An 18,502-nucleotide genomic window follows, 5' to 3' on the forward strand; every position below is an offset into this window, starting at 1 on the left:
TTGATTGATCACATCATCAATATGTGGGATATCAATGTCATCTCCAATAACTTTAATGAGGCGGAAAAGGCATTGATTCTCACTATTCCTTTGTCTCCGAATAGTTTTGGTGGCCCTCGAAGGATGGAGTTTATAGCGTCAAATCGGGTTATTGGTTGGGAAAGAAGGTCATGAATTCAACCCCTCAAGTGGATATGGATGCAGTATGGAAATTAATTTGATCCCTTACGTGCCCACCGAAGTTGAAACACTTCCTTTGGAGAGCCTACAAAGGCTTTCTTGCGGTTAAGAAGCGTCTCGTCTATCGCCATATTACCTCTGACAAAGTGTGTTCTATCTGTAGCGCAATGGAGGAAACAATTATACACGCCTGTTTTGAATGTACAACAGCAATTGAGATATGGGGAGTGAATTCTTTTGCTCATCAAATACAACAGGCCGCTTCTTCCAGCTTTTTGGAGCGTTTCATATGGCTCTCCAAAAATGTTTCTCGGGTGGACCTTGTGATTATGGCTACTCTTGCTTGGGCTTTGTGGCATTGCAGGAATTTGTCTATCTTTGAACAAAGCTCGTTCAATGTTGTGTAGGTTGCTAAGGGATTTGTGAATTTGTTGCGTGAGTGCTATGAGTATGCTGGGAGAGTGCTTAGCAGACAAGGTCAGGTGGGATGCCCATCAGCTAGCTAATGGAGCTGTTTGAATCAGGGGTGCGTCAAATTTAACTGCGATGCACACTTGGGGGTTAAAACTAGGCTGGGAGTTGTTATTAGGAACGAGTAAAGGGCTGTAATTGCTGCTGCTGTGCGCCTCGAGAGTGCAGGGTGGGATGTTGAATGTGCTGAAGCCGCTACTTACTGCTTTGGATTGAGAGTGGCTAGAAGATTGGGGTTTGCTCATGTCCACCTGGAAAGTGATGCAATTAGCGTGGTGAGGGTTGTTAAGGGTAAAGCTAAGGAATTTCTCCTGTTTTCCTCTTGTATGATGACATTATTAGTCTTTCTTCCGATTTTAGTCCGTTTTTATTATCTCATGTTAAGCGGGCGGGTAATACTCTAGCACATAGTGTGGTAAGGTGGGATGCTAGGGGATGTGATGAATTTGTATCTCTTGGTCTATTTCCTAAAAGTTTATCAACTTTGATGGAAATCAATCTACTTTAATTAATTAAATCCGCTGCCTACTTAAAAAAAAAAAAAAAAAAAAGTGGTTAATGTTCACTGTTGTGGGCACTAGAACTCGAGAACCGTATAGAACAAGTTTAATTTGGAGGTTTGTGCCCCTTTTAATTATCTGTCCTTATCCCAATCTTAAAACAATGATAACAGAGCCACTAATAATTTTTTGACCAAACAAAACGACACCACTTTTGCCAATTCAATTTAATTAAATAATTAATTTATTATTTAAAAAGGAAGGTATTTTATAAAAAATTAAATTAAAACTGCATAGTTTAAAAGCCCCAATTTTTCGCAAATTTCTGAAACCCTAAAATCTCCGCCAAACTCCACCGTTCTCCGGCGACTTCCCTTCCTCTCTCCCCTCTTCTCCGCCGCCGACGCCGCCAACTCCGGTAACTCTCATCGGTAGAACTCATCACCTCTTTCCCGATCTTTCTGGTTAGTTTTCTCTCTTTTAATACCTAATTTAATTTTGATTTGTTTTGTTTTTTGAGAATTAATTTGATTTAGGGTTTATATTCGATGAGTTTACTTCCAATTTGCAATTGTTCTCATATATTGTTTGAAGCTGGTTTTGGTTGAATTGAATCTAGCAATTTTTGGAGTACGATATTTATTTTTATGTGAATTAGGATTAGCAAAGTTTGATCTGAGTGATGTGAGGGTTGAAAGATATCAAGAGAAAAGACGGATTATTACTATCCTTAAACACTTTGAAAGAGATCGTAGAATTTGTTTATATGGTACGGTTACTTATGACGATTCATGTTTGCCAATCCCAAATCATTTTGGGACTAAGGCTTTGTTGTTGTGTTGATGCTAATTTGTTAGTTATGATGTGTCGGGATGACGGCGAGTATGATGTTTAGAGCTGGTTTTGAATATATATATGCTTCTGCTTGCAGGCTGTGTACTTGTATGATGGAGCCAATGGACATAGTTGGCAAGGCAAAAGAAGATGCTTCACTCCCTAAAGGTAATTCTGCCTCCCTTGAGAACTAGAATTTCCTACTCTTTGAGGTATTCTCGAGCAGATCATTGGGTAGTGTTATAACCATAGTGTTATAATTTTGTTTAGTTTGGTTCAATTGTGTGATGCAATTGTTTTAACATCCATTGATTGAGCTAAATGTTTCGCATAATGGGTTGGAATAATAAGGCCCTTATAGAGTTGATTAGGTGTTTTTTCTTGCCTCTTGCTCTTGACTGCAATGTATTGTCAAGCATGCTTATCAACAGACTAATGCATTTTCCTGATTATTTGGGATTTGAAAATCATAAGTAGAGGCCTTGTGGTTTCATAAAATGCTATGCTGTATGCATTTCCATTTTTTCTTGAATGTCTTATTTGAGTTATTTCTGATTATAAATTCATGATGGATTTAGGGTAGCATCAAAGTATGTCTTAAACCATGATTGTTTCTTAAAATTTTATTATGCAGCTAGCTTTGCGACAACTCCCTAAGGTTTTTAACTTCAATTACCTTGGTTTTGAATAGAAATAGTCAACAGTCATCTGCTTCTGTGACTTGATTCAATGCATTTTGTTACTTGTTTCCAGCGACAATGACTAAAATAATAAAGGAGATGTTGCCCCCGGATGTTCGTGTGGCTAGAGATGCTCAAGATTTATTAATTGAATGTTGTGTTGGTGAGTATATGATTTTCTTCTTCAAATTTAGTACTTTTAGTTCTATCAAATGGCCTCAGTTGTATGGTTATTATATGTTGTTTATGTTTCTGCTAGTTGGTGTTGGATACCATGATTCCAAATTGCATTTATTGTTTATTTGTGGAGTAAAGCCCCTTCATTTGCAGTATCTAAGATATCTTCTGTGGTTTTTGTTGCTTTTTTCACTGACAGAATCTCATTCTTTCAGAGTTTATAAATCTTGTTTCATCAGAATCAAATGACGTTTGCAACAGAGAAGAAAAGCGAACAATTGCACCAGAGCATGTACTGAAGGCTTTGGAGGTATTTTTTTTTTAAAAAATCTTACGCCATCTCTCTCTCCTTGGAATCTACTAGAGGTCTCTTTTTTGTATGATCGGTGTCCTGTGTGGTATCTATAAGTTGAACTTGGTTTTCCTTATTATTTGGAGAGTGAAGGACTTATTATTTGGGGAGTGAAGGACATAAAATTGTTAATGACTCTCTTTGACCTTTTACGGTTTTGAAGTTGCAATAGATGATTAAATGCTTAATGGGATAGGTGAATAGATATTGCAGTACTTTGGGCAATTATAGAAGCTTGGCAGGAAAAAGTCTTTGAAATTGAAATGACACTTGTCTTCTTATGGTCCTTTGATACTGATTGTCTTAATGGCATGTTGGTGTGATTGTTTTGATAGTGACTAGTGACTTAGTGAGACAGCTCTGGGAGCTTGTAACAAGTATATGTGAGACTTTTGTAGTATATATAGCTTGTACAAAGATGCTACCGAATTTCAATGGCATTTTGCCTTATCAATTCGGTTGTAGCCATCATTGTAGGCCTTCACCAAGGGAAATTTTGTGGCAATCTCCTGGATTTCTGGAAAGATTCTGAATCTTTCTGCAACTTTCATAAGTTGAAAGACGGTTGAATTAGTTTTTTTCCCTAAGGTTGCAGTTCCTTTGTTTGTAGTGGGTTCTTTGGACACAAATTCTTAGCTCTATTCTCATGTAGAGGGTTGGAGCAAAATAATTTTTAGCATCTTGTTAATTTTATTACCTTTGGCCCCCCTCTTTATGTTGATAAAGTTACATAGATTGCTTTTCAGTGATATTTGTTCTGCCTGTTCTGATATCCGAAAGCTGATTTGTGTTCTGAACTGATTGTGTCACCTTGTTGATTTGTATCTGTTCTTGTATTTTTTTTTCCTTGTTTTACTATTTTATTCATTCCGAATTTAGACAAATCATGGTTTCATCATGTTTATCATTCAGGTTCTTGGTTTTGGGGAGTACATTGAAGATGTTTATGCTGCATATGAGCAACATAAAGTGGAGACAATGGTGATTCTTCTTTTCCAAGTTAACTTTTAAGATTGCACTGTTCCTTAGTATTTCCTCTTAAATATTTTCTGAATGATTGATGTTGTATTTTTCTCAGCAAGATGGAGTTCGAGGTGGTGGTGGTGGTAAGTGGGGCAACGCTGCCGAGATGACCGAGGAAGAAGCTGCTGCTGAGCAGCAGAGGATGTTTGCGGAGGCTCGTGCAAGAATGAATGGGAATGTACCTCTTCCCAAATCAGATACCGAGCCTACCCCAGAGAGCTAACTTTTAGGATCTTAGGTCTTTGTTTTCTTTAAATCATAGGCAAAAGCACCCATTAACATCTTCTGTGCATCTGACCTCATATTTTCTTGTACAAAGCTGTGAGGCAAGAGCTCGGGCCTGTGTTTAAAGCTTTATAAATTTGTATCTCATCAATTGTCCTGTTCATAAATGAATGTAATTAGCGGGAGCATTTCACCTTCTTGGTTGTGAGATGCTCTTAGAGGGTACATATTTCTATCATTGGAGAATTCTACCATTAGTTTTTCCTTGGTAAAGGGTGTGACTAGTACACAGCCTTTTTTCTAGTCATTACCAGTTGTATTGCTGGCTATAGCTGAGCCACCGAATGTGTAGTGTAACTTTTTTCTTTTATTTTCTAATATCTTGAATGCAGTGAATGGTTTTTTTTTTTTTTTTTTGTTCCTCCAGATATTTTACAGAGTGATTGAAACTATTCTAAGGTGTTTGGTTCACTTGGGAATTAGAACTTCCCGTGAATTGTAAATTTATGGAAATTTCATGAAATTGTTTGGTCAACAATGAGGGAAGTAACTTCCCATGGGAATTTCTACTTACCTAGGGGGGTTAGGTAAGTAAGTTTTTACATTTTGTGGGAACTCAAAATTCCTAGGAAGTTTCACTTTCCCTATTTCAACAAATTTTTATCAATCAAACAACACACAAAACTTGTAATTCCTAGGATGTCTCACTTTTCATGTGTTTTTTATGTCAAACAAACAAGCCCTAAGTTTCTGAAAGCCATCTAAATTTCTGAAGTCAAGTCTGTGGCTGTTGGTGCCTGAGACTCTGGGAGTGGGTTAATATATTTTGTCTTGTGCTATTCTAACAAAATGTATATACTGACTGTAGATGGCATAATATGGATCAGAGAAATATGCAATGTCACAGCAGGAAATGTCTCTCGAGCTTTTATTTAAAACATTTTGATTAAATTTTCATGAGCTTGAACGGGAGAGCGCAGCTTGCCAAGCTCAGTTCCCCTGGAATATACATCACCGTCTCCATGTCTCTGTCTTTGGGCATGTTTGGGAAAACACTACTGATAAGGCAGTGAAAGGCATAAAGCTTACAGTGTGTTAAGCTTATTTTTATTTGTTAGCAGCACTATCAGCTGTTGATTGAAGCGGATAGATGTTAGTAGTCTTACACTCAGTATGACCGAGTATATGACTAACTTAGTTGATTGATAGCTATTGCAAATATAAAAAGGCCCATTTGCTACTTTTAAGACTTAAATTCCTTTTCAACACTTGTAAATACATTTGGTGTCTTAACTTTAGTGTTACTTCCTGGCAGATTTTAATGATTAATTTTAGCTTCAAGACAACATCAGAAGATACAAGTATATTTAAGTCCTAATCATATTACTCCCTCCGTTAATTTTTATTTGCAACTTTAGGGGGAATAGCGGTTCACGAGGCAAAAGTTAAGGGGCAAATATTAATGGGGTTAATTAAATGTGATTAAAGTGTTTGGGGGAGAGAAAGGTTTGGCCCACCACTAAGAAAAGTAGTGGGAAAACCTGTCATACTTTTGGAGGGATTGTATTTCCCTCCAAAATTTCGTTGAAATTTGTTGTGGGCTGAAATTTGGAGAAATTTCATTTCCCACCAAAAATTTGCTGAAATTTTAAACTACAGTACAAAACAGTGTACTGTTTGAAATCTGCAGACCTATATAAGCATTGCATTTCATATTACAGAGGCAATTAAATACAGCCTCTCCATTCAAACAGTAGCATTTAATGGTTTCTTGTTCACCCAAAACATAAACATTGTTCCTCCAAAAGATAATTAAGTTAATACAATTAAGTTAGCCCATTATATACCAAAAAAATTCCTACAATTAAGTTAATACTACCCGACTAAGACCCAAACACCTTCATAGGCAGTTGCAGCTCCTTCCTTCATCTTGTTCTCAAAAACACAGCAGCCACCGTGACATCAATCAGCTAAAGCTAAGGAAACAAACAAGGTCAGACAACCATGGCAGACTCATTTGAAGCGACGTACTTCGATGTGGATCAAATTTTGACAGAAGAACAAGAGGCAGAATTGTACTACGAATACGCAGAAAATTTGCAAGATTTAGGCATGGATTACTACGACTCTGAAGATAATATGATGCAAGACACAGAAGGAGAAGACCAAGGCTAGCAAAACACTGAACACACACAAGCTGAAGGTGGTTTCCAGGAAATGGAACAAGCCCTTCACTAGGGGACTCAACAGAGACAAAGAAAGCAGCTCACCATGAAACAAAGAAGAGAAATAGTGGATTCAATGTTGGTCAACATGCATTAAGACAACTTACCAAGAGGTCACTTAAAGCATTTGGCAGTTAATTACAATGTGCACAAATCAAGCATCACAAGAATTTTTGCAGACATAAAGAAACAAATGGCACAGGGCAGTTTGATTGATGTCAGGAGCAAAAAATTTGGCAGAGTAGGCAGAAAGCCAAAGGAATTTTCTGATGAATTCCTACAATTAGTGCCTTTACATTTAAGGCAGACAGAAAGGAGCTATGCAGCAGCATTAAAGATCTCCCATGTGACACTTCACAATTTGAAGAAAAAGGGAAGGTTAAGAACACACACAAGTACCAACAAGCCAGCCCTGACATCAGACCACAAGGTAGCAAGAATGAAATGGATTTTGTCACACATAAATCCAGTTACAAGTAATGGGGACCCAACATTTGTTGAAATGAACAATGTGATACACATGGATGAGAAATGGTTCTATCTGAACCCTGACAAGAGGAGGTTTTACCTCCTACCTAGTGAGGAAGATCCTTATAGGCCTATACAGTCCACAAGATTCAAGCTCAAAGCAATGTTTATGGGCTAATTGGGAAGCCATTGTATGACACAGATGGGGGACTACTTCATGATGGGAAATATGGAATATTCCCATTCACAGTCAAACAACTAGCCAAGAAGTCAAGTAAAAACAGAGTAGTAGGAACATGGGAAACAAAAGCAATACATAATGTAAACAAAGAGGTCATCAGAGACATGTTGGTGGCCAATGTCATTCCAGCAATTATTTCAAAGTGGCCTGACAGTAAGCCAGAAAATATTGTAATCCAATGGGACAATGCAAGGCCACACCAAGTTCCTACTGATGCAGAGTTTATGGCAGCAACAACAGCTCATGGATTTAACATTCAATTTGTTTTCCAACCACCACAATCACCAGATTTGAATGTGCTTGACTTAGGGTTGTTTAGGTCAATACAATCATTGCAATATCAGTCTTTTCCTAGCAACCTAGATGAGTTAGTTACAAAAGTGCAAGAATCTTATGAGACATTCAATCCTCAAGTCAACAAGTACATTTGGCTGTCTTTGCAAAAGTGCATGATTGAGATCCTTAAGGTACAAGGTGGGAATAAGTACAAATTACCCCACATGAACAAGAAAAAAACTCGAAAACCTTGGAGAGTTGCCAAATAATGTACCAATGCAGAAGGAACTTGTTTTGGAGGCAGTGGAGTACCTAGACACTATGTTTAGGCCAGTAAATGAGGGGACTGAACAAGGAACAGAAGAATTTGAGGTAGATGCAGACTGAGGGACTCATCACATCAAAGTAGAGACACATGGACTGCCACACATAACCACTTACAGTTGGTATGGTAATTTTGTTTTATAATCTGTTTTTTATTCTAGTATTAGGTGGTTAGGTGTATTTTGTTGATTACAGTGATGAATCATGTTAGGCAGTCTAATGTCAAGTACTTTTTAACCACATGTTCAATGGAATAGAAATGGTTAAGAGTCTGATGTTAAGTGGGCACTCAATCCATCAGAAGTTTTTTTTTTCCATGTTTCAATAAACCACCAACCACAAGGTTACCTCAACAATAACAGCATAAAGCACATCATTGGAGCAAAACACTTGTGGGTTGGGATCGGAAGGTCAATAGAGTCCCTTCCTCATTTGGATTTTGACAGAGTACACAACACAGACACTTAGGGGACTGAATACAAGTCATGCTACCACATAAGGGACTGTCATGTGTTCTCTACTTAATAGATCATTGAGAACACTTCAAGGTATGACCAAGGCACCTTTAAAAAATGTACAGACACATTAGCCTCATCATTCATCAATCAAACACCCATATGCCATTTTCCAACAATCCAACAACTGCTAAAATATACTCCAACACATGCATACATGCAACATAGTCCAGAACAACAGACATAGCCAAGCATCCAACTGACCAGCCAATAACAAACAGGCTATCTAGCCAACAAATCCCGGAACAGCAAACATGACAAAAGAGTAGGCAATAAAAAACAGGCAACCATCCAACATCAATCCAGATCTACGCATACAAAACCAACTAAGCCAACATGCATCCAGATCTAATCAAAGAATCCCACAACACCAACCAATTAACAAAGCTAATCAACAGTATATCGAAAAAATCAAAAAATAGGGACTTTTTTTAAAAAAAAAATTAACACATGAAGGGTTAGAAAGCGTTACGCAAGGGTCACTTGGAAGGTTGAACCCTAAGGTTCATCCGCCTCGCAGAGCGCTTCTTCAGAAGAGGGCCAACCACTTCACCGTCGTCACCTTGGTCAGCCTCGTCATCAGAAGTCAGGATAATGACCTCCTTGGCAGGCAACCCCCGAATACGACTCAAAGCCACCCAGGCCGCCTTCCTTTTAGGCCGAATCTTGCGTGGTGGCCTTGGATTGTTAGATCTGGGCTTAGTTTTGGACATAACACTCCCCTCAGCACTGTCGCACACTGGATCTATAGAAACATCAGTGCAGTCTAGCGCTTGTTTCCCCCGTGAATCTCCTTGACCCTCACCGGTCTTGCGACGCTCATCCTCGTCTACGCTTTCAAGAACTTGGCCCAAGGCCTCGTATGTGGTCGGAGAACAGTAATTCAGGGCCCCCTCAAACGCATATACCTCACGAGGAAAAGGAGATCCTTCGGCGATACCTGTCATCAGGATTTTTATCAAGTTTGCCTCGCCCTTGTCATTGGTGGCGATATAAGCGTCGCGAAGTGGAGATAGGTTAACCATGGTGGTGGGGGACTCTTTTTTTTGGAAGTTGAGAGGACGAAAACTCAGATTTCAGGAGGAACAATGGTGAAAATTACAGAGGCGAAGGAGAGTGAAAGTCGAAGAACCAGATCTAGGGTTCTTAAGAAGACTCGAGAAGCCAGAAATAATCCCAATGTTTTTTCAATTAAATGTTGGTGGTTGGCAATGTGGCTGTTGGGATTGGATTGGGGGAAATAAGGAGGGAGTAATTAGATTAGGTTAATTTAGATGTTTTGTATGTAATGTGGGATTAGGGTTAATAAGGGGTAGAATTAAAAAAATCACAAAATTTAAGTAAGGGTAAAATAGTAATTTTTAGGGTTTTTGTTTACCACAAAAATGGAAATAAATTAGAAAGTTGCAAATAATTTTTAGCGGACTAAAATGGCAAAAGTTGCAAATAAAAATTGACGGAGGGAGTAGTAGTTTTTGCCCTGAAATGTGATGTGACTTTGGCGCCTAAAAAATTTACCAATTTTGGACATAAGGCATCAATACTAAAATATATGACTTGTTTGAAAAGATATTAATTTGTACTCCGTAGTTTATAGGAAAAGAAAATACATCATACGAAGTAAAGAAATGAAGAAGTGTTGTGCCAATGCCAATGCACATGCACTTCGTAGTTAAGAAATCTGTTTTTGGATCCAAACATGTCCTTTTCCACTGGTGAATGACATTGCCAAAGCTCTTTCTTACTTTCTGTACAATTACCAACAGAAATCATATACAACGTACTAGGGTATATGCTGTCTATCCCAAGTTAAAAGTATTATCCATAACTCAGCCTTGCAAAAATTGATATCAAAATTGCATGTTTCAGTTCTATCAGAGCACTTTTTAGGCCTTTCATAATAAAGTCAGATGCTCTTGCTGTGAGGCACATGTCTCAGTTGCCAAATTCTGCTGCTCTGATTCTGCAGGCATCTCTACAGAAGAAGCAGCTGAAGGTCCTTGCTAACAAGTAGATTCTGCAGCTGTTTTTGTTTCGTCAAAGGTAGAAGACAAGGGTTCTGAATGAGCTGAAGAAGAAGGTTCATTCTGCCACTTGGAATGAGATTCAGAATAAGATAACCCCTCAGAATTAACGTCGCTTTTTGAAGGAGTGATTTGCATCTTCTTGCCAGAAATTTCAGCTGATGATGCTGTGGCTGTACTGGGAAATTCCCCCGTCCTACAAACCTAGAAAATTTAGCACCATCACTTTTTAATTACATCATGCTTGGTTGCTGAAGGCAGAACTAAGGTAGAAGAACAGTCCCTAGTAGGCTTGTGGACTTCCAATGAAGAACCAAAGAACAGAAGTTTACAGTCAATCTCCGCTATGAAGAACAACATAGTACATACTACAACTCCCCCCCCCCCCCCCTCCCCTCCTCTTCCCCTGATCCTGTCTTTAGTGAAAGAAGCTGTTCCAATGTTATACAAACACATTTGTACTTGGTCTATAAGAAAAACAGCTATAAGAATCATTTATATAAAAAAAAAAAAAAGCATCAGTAGAGCTGAAAAATTACCTTAATGGTTCTTGAATAAAAAGATGCCCTACTGAATCTCAAAGCCTTATCAGCAGCCACCTTGTTTTGGAAAGTAATGTAAGCAGACCTAAACATGGGAGTTTTTCTCAAACATCAGATATCCATAAATTTTTTTGACAAATGAAAGACAGATAAAGAGATGAAAATCTACTTTTCTCGTGCAGATGGCATATTATCAGCGAATTTGACATCTACTACAGCTCCACATTTCCAGAAGTACATCAATAAAGCTTCTTTTGTTGCCTCGAAATGCACCTACAAATTTGTTAGTCATTAACATGATACTTGTCATCAGTCTCATTACCCAACTAATATCTTCAAATGCAGGAAAAGATATATTTTGAACAGGGGCAATTAAGCAAAATCTATGTCTTTTCTCTAAAAGCAAAGCAAATGATAAGATGGCTCTCACGGTTGGTGCATGCATGAGTACCCTAATTTTTATACTCAAATTCTTTTTAGATAGGTAAAGGGGAAGATATAAGCTCCAATATCGTTGCTCCAGAACTTCCATTCAACATAAGTAAGAAAAAATATGTCATTATTTTGCCTTAGCATTCAGCCAATTTCCAATTATGTTCATACACAAACCACTTTCTATGCATGTCAAAGGCATTATCTATTCTAAGGCCCATTATGCTAAGCAAAGTCTTAACATATGAATTTCCCTCCTGTGGAAGATACATGCAATGTAGAAAAGATGAGATTAAATCAATCATATTGGACTTATTGCAATTTTTTTTAAGGGCATTAGGCTTTTACATTAGTCACGAGCACTGTTCTCGATCCATCCACTGTTGGCTTTATCACACCTGCAAAAGGAGTGATCAAGTTTACTTGAGCAATGGCAAACCTCTGTCAGAATATAGGAGAGAAGCACCGGGAGGAGAACATTAAGCTAATCAAGTACGAAGTATTTAGAGTACAAGATAGCCGTAAAAACAAGTAAGAGATGATAGTTACTTTGGGCAGGAACCTGTGGGACAACATCATAATAACCTGAAACACTAACTAATAATTTAAGCAGTCATTTAAAAAGTGCATTTATCTTGCTCAATTCTATGACTCTTCAACATCTAGGTTTTTTTTTTAATTTTTTTTTTTATTTTTATGTTGATGACTAAGATAAGATTTCAGAGCAAATTTCTTTAATATCCCAAAACACACAATGTTTAGGCATTAGTGAATATATGGCCATCAACAAATTAAGATCTGGCAATCCTGCACATGTTTAAAATGTTCAAAAAATTAATTATGAAATCCATAGGCTAAAAATTTTTTACATGTAAAATTTGTATGCAGATTGTACAATAGGCATGGCACTATAGTATTATCAAAATATCTGATGAGCAAATGGAACACTATTTTACCAGATTTTGTCAGTAAGTTGGTCTTTCTATCTTTCTCCAACGATATTTGCTTTGCTCGTAGCTTAACCATATCTAGCTCAATCTGACGCAATCGCAATTTCATATCATCCACTTGCTGCATAGGATGCATGGGCATGTTAGTACTATAAGGCAAGAAGCACTAAGCCATAGCAGAGGGATATTGTCACATTCATTATATCTCAATGGCTCAGTGTAACAAACAAAGTAATTTCAAAGGAGACAATTATTTAGATGAAACCTAGTCTTTTTATTAGTAAGCACCTTCTAGGTCATTAGATAAATATAAGCAGCAAGATCAATTAATAATAATAATAAAAAAAATACCATCGGACCCTTCCCCAATTAACAAACTAAGTCTTCGATTCCTGAGCATTATAACTTGATATGAGCCATCTACATGTTAAAGTGGTCTCATTAATCCAAAATTGAGTCATTGGGTTAAATTAACCGGCTTCACCGCTTAAGAAACTATAAAAACAGCAGTAGAGGTATCATGAGCTCAAAAGTTTCAAGATATACACGCCAACCAGTTCAATATTTCATTATGATGAGGATACCAGGGGTTAGGGGAAAATGGGAGCAGGTTTCACATACAGGGACAACAGACTGAGAACCGTCTGATGGTACTTGTGATATATTACTGGACTGCCAAGCCTTTTCAAATTGGTTTTCTGTTATCTTCTCTGTTGTCATACCAGCATCTATTTGGCTACTAATTTCACCAAACTGCCTTTTTCTTCCAATATTACTAATAGATGGAACCTCAGAATTTGTCTTAACAACATTTTTTGGTCTCATGGTGTCATCAAGTTGGCGAGTGCCACCTCCCCGGACAGACTGATGTGCTTGTCTCAATTTTCTGCTGCCTTGAACTCTAGGCAGAGCAGGCAAGGGAGAAGCCTGAACTATTTGTTCAGAAGGATTAGGAATCATTGAAGAATGGTGGTCAGTCCAGTTTTTATTGCAATGAGCCTTGTCTCTTGCACAAAAATCAACAGTCTGGCTTCTGGATAGTGCATCCTGTTGAGGCTTCCCCAATCTTTCCCAAACACATTTCCGTGGCTGGTTGATATTGCAGGATGGAATAACTGGAGGAAGGCTTCCTTTCAAGGCATTACCCACATTACGCATTTGTGGGCACTCTGCCACAAAAAAAGTAATGCTGGTATTTACAATGATAATATCAAGCAAGATTTCAATGAATGAGTCTTCATGAACATGGCTAATTTTGGGAAGCAATTATTCACCTATTTATTACCTGAAAGCTTACTGACATTAGAGAACTGTGTTCTAAAAGCAGGACTCCTCTCTTGGAAAGAAGAAGGATGCCTCCCCAATAAACTAGCAGGTTCCTTATCTGGCAGGTTACAGCTTCGAGTAGACTTAGGTACAGATGCAGGAAGAAAATCGAGATTCAAAGCAACATCTTTCCTTGCTAAAGAAGCAGCCTTGGGAGACAAGTCAGTGCACCTAGAATGCTACATCAGTAGTTAAAAATCAGATATAATGCATATCAATATCCAAACGAACACACAAAATTTAAGCACTCATTATGTCTACCTTTTCACAGTCATTTACTGTTTCAGGCTGATAATTCCTAACTGATGACAGCATCTTCTTCGAATAATCAAACTTAGCAACTTTGTTTCGAAGGTCACTCAACTGGATGGCACTATTTGCCAACTCTTTTGCCAGGGGGGAATGATAATCCTTTTGTGTTTTGATATCAGAAGATTTACGGGCTTGCCCAGATGAATGATTTTTATCATGTTTACCCTGGCGATAAAAATAATTTTCAAAACTTCACCAGAAAATTACAGACGACTCTAGCACAAAGAAGTTTTATTCAAAAAGTTCCATTACCATCATATTGGCAGAGTAACTCTGACAACTTTTAAATGTTCTGTTTGCACAAGCTTTGTCTCTATCAACATCACACAAACTATGGACAGTGCCAACAGTCATATCTGATGATACTGAAGCAGTTAATTGAGTCTCATTCTTCAGAAGAAACTTCCATAGCCTACAATATTGAGCCAGAAATATCAAAAGAGAATTTCGGCTATAGAATTAGGAAGCAAGTACACAGTTCAAAAGTCTGAATCCTCACTAAATTTACATTGGAGTTTCACTATCCAAAATTGCAAGGATATCATTTACAGCAATATTATTGGTCACAAATAATTATCAGGAGGTAACAGTCACAGATGTTTGTTTTGTATCAGTAACTAAACAATTGCTGTAGTCGGCAAGTTTCTGTGAGGTAGCTCAAGAATGCTATCTCAACACTGTTTTGCAAGGTTTATCTCACATAAATGCAGTAGTCCAGGAGAACAGCATTTGATTTAGCAACAAGCATTTGTTGGATAATGATAAAACAGCTGATCATTAGATCAAGAATTACTCACCAAGATACAAATTCCTCAGTCCTCCTTCCAAGAAACGCGTGCAAATCGTCTCTTGCCTGATTTTGGTTTTTCCCATTACATACCAAAACTGTGATGTACTCCTGCAGAAAAAGGAAAGGAAGCAAAAAGTTAGTTATGAAATCGGAAAACCTTTTCACAGTGAGCTTCAATGTTAAACATGAGCTCACTGATGATATGAAAATGAAAGCATAATATTAGATACGAAAGACCAGCGTCACATTATCAGGTCATTCACATGCAGCAAAATTTGTACCAAGTTACAAGCATTCGAAGCAATAATACCAGATACGAACTGTTCAAAACCCCTTGGTATGTGATTTTAATATAGATCTCACCTCTAAGTGGCTGCATGCTCATGAGGAAAGCATAATTCGAAAAGCAATGCTTGTGAAACTATTGAAACACACCTCTACTTGGTAAAAAAAGAAACTCTGGTTCAAGTACCCGGTTTTACCTGGTTTTCATGGATAGATCATATAGCATGTTTCCTTGTGGTATGAGTCAAAGAGATACCACCTTACAACAAAACAGCATGGTTTAAAAGAAAATCAGGTTAAGACTCCAGAGTATCAAATTCAACATAAAAACAGCTGAACACACAGATCATCCTGCAGACTGAACAGGAACTGAGAAGCTAAAGACATTTAGGGTAGATAAAGGCTCAGATAAGGATTGGTCAGATGGTAACCTATCTCACATTGAAGCCCTCCAGTTACTTTAATCTATACCAGTCACCAAACTGCTTCCTTGTAGAGACCGAACATTGGACAGCTTTTCATCAAAGAAAAAAATATATAGCTCCAGGTGATTTGTTTATTAGTTAATAATATAGCTCTAAAAGTAGTACAACATTACTGAGACTGAGACTCTGAGAGGGAAGTTCCAATTTTCCAAAGAAGCTTCAGGTGAATTCGTGCCTGTTTCTCTGTTACATTGCAGCTTGATCAATAGCATATTCTATTAAAGGGGAAAAATCTTAAGATGATAGGTTTCCATGCACATAGAGAAGATCACAAAATTTCACTTTCATCATCAACAGCTTCCAATGTTAGTAGGGAAACACTTCTTTTTTGAGGCCTTCACCCTAATTAATAGTTACCATTTTCCATTTCTGCAGTTTACTTTCCATGCAAGTAAAATTGTAAATCCAAACTTTAAAACTTGCAACGATGACTCATCCAGGGAACACCAATGTAACGATGCCCACACTAATCTGGCATGTTACTTCTGGGTGTTTTTTTCATAACAAGTCAAATTTCATCAGCTGAACTGCAATAGGCATCTTATAATACACAGCATTCTATATATGTTCACTTATGAATTATTATTGTATGATCCAGAACTTGTGCTCCCTGCTAATCAATTTTATAAAAGGAGAGTGTGATCACCAATTCTTGTGTGCGGTGGGAGCAATGGTCCTGGACTATATAACATTTCTACCAGCTTACCCTCCATTGAAATTGTTACTTAATGGGGTAAATTCATCCTGGTACAGTTGCATCCAGGCTTAAACAGGAAATTCTTCACACATGTTCATCTAGTTGCTTCTTACAAACATTTTTGAAATCGGGCTCTAAACTAACTTTCCATGTTCCATACACACACCAAATGAAGAATTTATCCTCTAAAACTTCACCATTAATATTGTTATCACAGCACCAATAATGGCTGTTTGACAAGTAATTAGCGCCACCAAGTAAGCATTAAACTAGAATTGCCAAAAGCAACAAACAACAAATTTACAACCCCACAACATTTTAAGAACAATGCAGTTATACATAAGCAATTTCTTCACCTTGTTCAATAACAACAACTAGGGCTCCTACACCCAAAGATACACAACATTTGACTAACAATTTCCTCAGTTAATAATCATCAAAATCAGTACAAAAAATTCACCACCATTGAAGTTTTTATGAAACCCATTTCCTGAAATTTTGTGCAGAACAAAACCCGCAAATTTAAAAGACAAACAAAAACCCACAATTTAAAATGGCGAACAAAACCCACAAATCCGTACTACATCAACAGAATATACAACAGGATAAAAAAAAAAAAGCCAAAAACAGCGTATTATAACTAGTTTAATAGCAAATTAGCAATAACTCCATAATCTAAAATTATTACGTTTCAATTTCAAGCAAACAATGATAAATAAAAATATATAATTATATAAAAAGCAACAAAAAAATGGGGGAAAATGGAAAGGAAAGAGGAGAGGGATTACAGCAAGGACGTCATCGCTCTCATCTGTAAATTCTGGGCAAAGATGGTTGAGTTGATGAGAAATGAGGGGTTTAAGTTGGGTAGCAAAATTGGATTTTCGGTCTAATTTGAAGGATTTTGGATAATCTGGCAAAACCACCATTTTTTATTACTGCAACTCTGATACTGCCACTGTATTTTTCTGCGACTTTCTCTTCAAGCTTGCAATATGTAATGCAGGGAAAAGGCAGGGTGCATGGGAAAAAGGTGGGAATGAGGGGAAATTGTATGAGGAAGTTATATTACTATTTTACTGTAATTTTTGTGGGTATTGCGAATTTGCGGGTAAGTAAGATGAATGACCCAACTTATCGACTTTTTCTCGTAAGTATGGAATGATTTGTCAAATTGGTGTTAAAAAGTAAATAAATTACTAAAATAATGTTCAGTTAAAAATATTTCTCAAAGTAGTGTTTAGGTTTGGAAATTACAAAGCTAGGAGTTAATATAACTTCGTTTAAAAAGTCTAAATTAAAAATTAGAGTCTCAAAACTAGTTCTTTTTTTTTTCTTTTTTTTTTTTACGGGCAAAACTAGTTCTCTTAAGTTTTACTTCACCATTGTTATAGATGTTGATGGTAGACGCAAGATCGGCAAGGAAACATAGTCAATATCTGGCATCACTATGATCAGGTATGTTTTCCTTCTTTTCTAATTAAAATTCAATTGAAATTTTTGTGGGCTTACATTACAAGTATATTAAACTTTAATGGAACAATGTAAATTGGTAAAATTTAACCTAATTATGAAAAATTATTCGTGAGTATCATCTGATTATACTCTTATAAGGTAGGTGAATTAGACTTTGCAATTGAATATGTTAGGCATGCACCACTTACAAGTGGTCAGAGTCACAATACTCAATATGCAATTGTATGTATATCTTTACTACTTAATCCAAGGCTTATTGTTTATTATGATGTAATTAATTTAGCTTTGATTAAATAATGCCTACAATATTAAAAACTAATTGTACTGTGAAAAGGAGTAGACGACATTAGATTTATTGAGTTTTGGGAGTAGCTAGTTTGATTTGATTTTTTGGTTTTTTTTTAAATATATATATATATATTAAGTTTTTTTACTCTAATTTGTAGGAAAATGTCATTTGAAAATCCCATCAAATAGTACATATACTAGGTTGTTCACAAATGACCAATATTTTTTTGATCAAGGTACTAATGCTCATACATTAGAGGATGGTCATAATTCTCAATATACATCTCTCACTTGTAATGATGTTGACGTCGAGGAGGGTGATAGAGAAGGTGATGAAGCTAATGAGGAATTAAATATGGTGAATAAGGGTGACATAACTGCCGAAAGTAACGAAGATAATCAAA

General features: G+C 37.0%; 2 protein-coding genes across 3 annotated transcripts; one reads left to right on the forward strand and one right to left on the reverse strand.

The window, feature by feature from the left end:
- Nucleotides 1-1,418: 1,418 nt before the first annotated feature.
- On the forward strand, nucleotides 1,419-4,850 carry LOC110710290 (protein Dr1 homolog). 2 transcript variants are annotated; one of them, XM_021888561.1, is made up of 6 exons: nucleotides 1,419-1,615; nucleotides 2,083-2,153; nucleotides 2,739-2,828; nucleotides 3,082-3,152; nucleotides 4,107-4,175; nucleotides 4,273-4,850. In XM_021888561.1, exons 2-6 carry the CDS (start codon nucleotides 2,096-2,098, stop codon nucleotides 4,438-4,440), a joined length of 456 nt encoding a protein of 151 aa, XP_021744253.1. In that variant the 5' UTR covers nucleotides 1,419-1,615; nucleotides 2,083-2,095; the 3' UTR covers nucleotides 4,441-4,850. The 2 variants fall into 2 exon arrangements, with proteins under 2 accessions (XP_021744253.1, XP_021744252.1); XM_021888560.1 differs by having other exon boundaries at nucleotides 1,425-1,615; nucleotides 3,058-3,152.
- A 5,220-nt stretch (nucleotides 4,851-10,070) lies between these two features.
- LOC110710289 lies at nucleotides 10,071-11,220 on the reverse strand. Its single transcript, XM_021888559.1, has 2 exons — nucleotides 11,055-11,220; nucleotides 10,071-10,719 (listed from the first exon to the last, which is right to left on the reverse strand). Exons 1-2 carry the CDS (start codon nucleotides 11,148-11,150, stop codon nucleotides 10,495-10,497), a joined length of 321 nt encoding a protein of 106 aa, XP_021744251.1. The 5' UTR covers nucleotides 11,151-11,220; the 3' UTR covers nucleotides 10,071-10,494.
- Between the last annotated feature and the right edge of the window lie 7,282 nt (nucleotides 11,221-18,502).

The sequence above is a fragment of the Chenopodium quinoa genome, unplaced genomic scaffold (genome assembly GCF_001683475.1).
Source record: "Chenopodium quinoa cultivar QQ74 unplaced genomic scaffold, ASM168347v1, whole genome shotgun sequence".
Classification (NCBI taxonomy): Eukaryota; Viridiplantae; Streptophyta; class Magnoliopsida; order Caryophyllales; family Amaranthaceae; genus Chenopodium; species Chenopodium quinoa.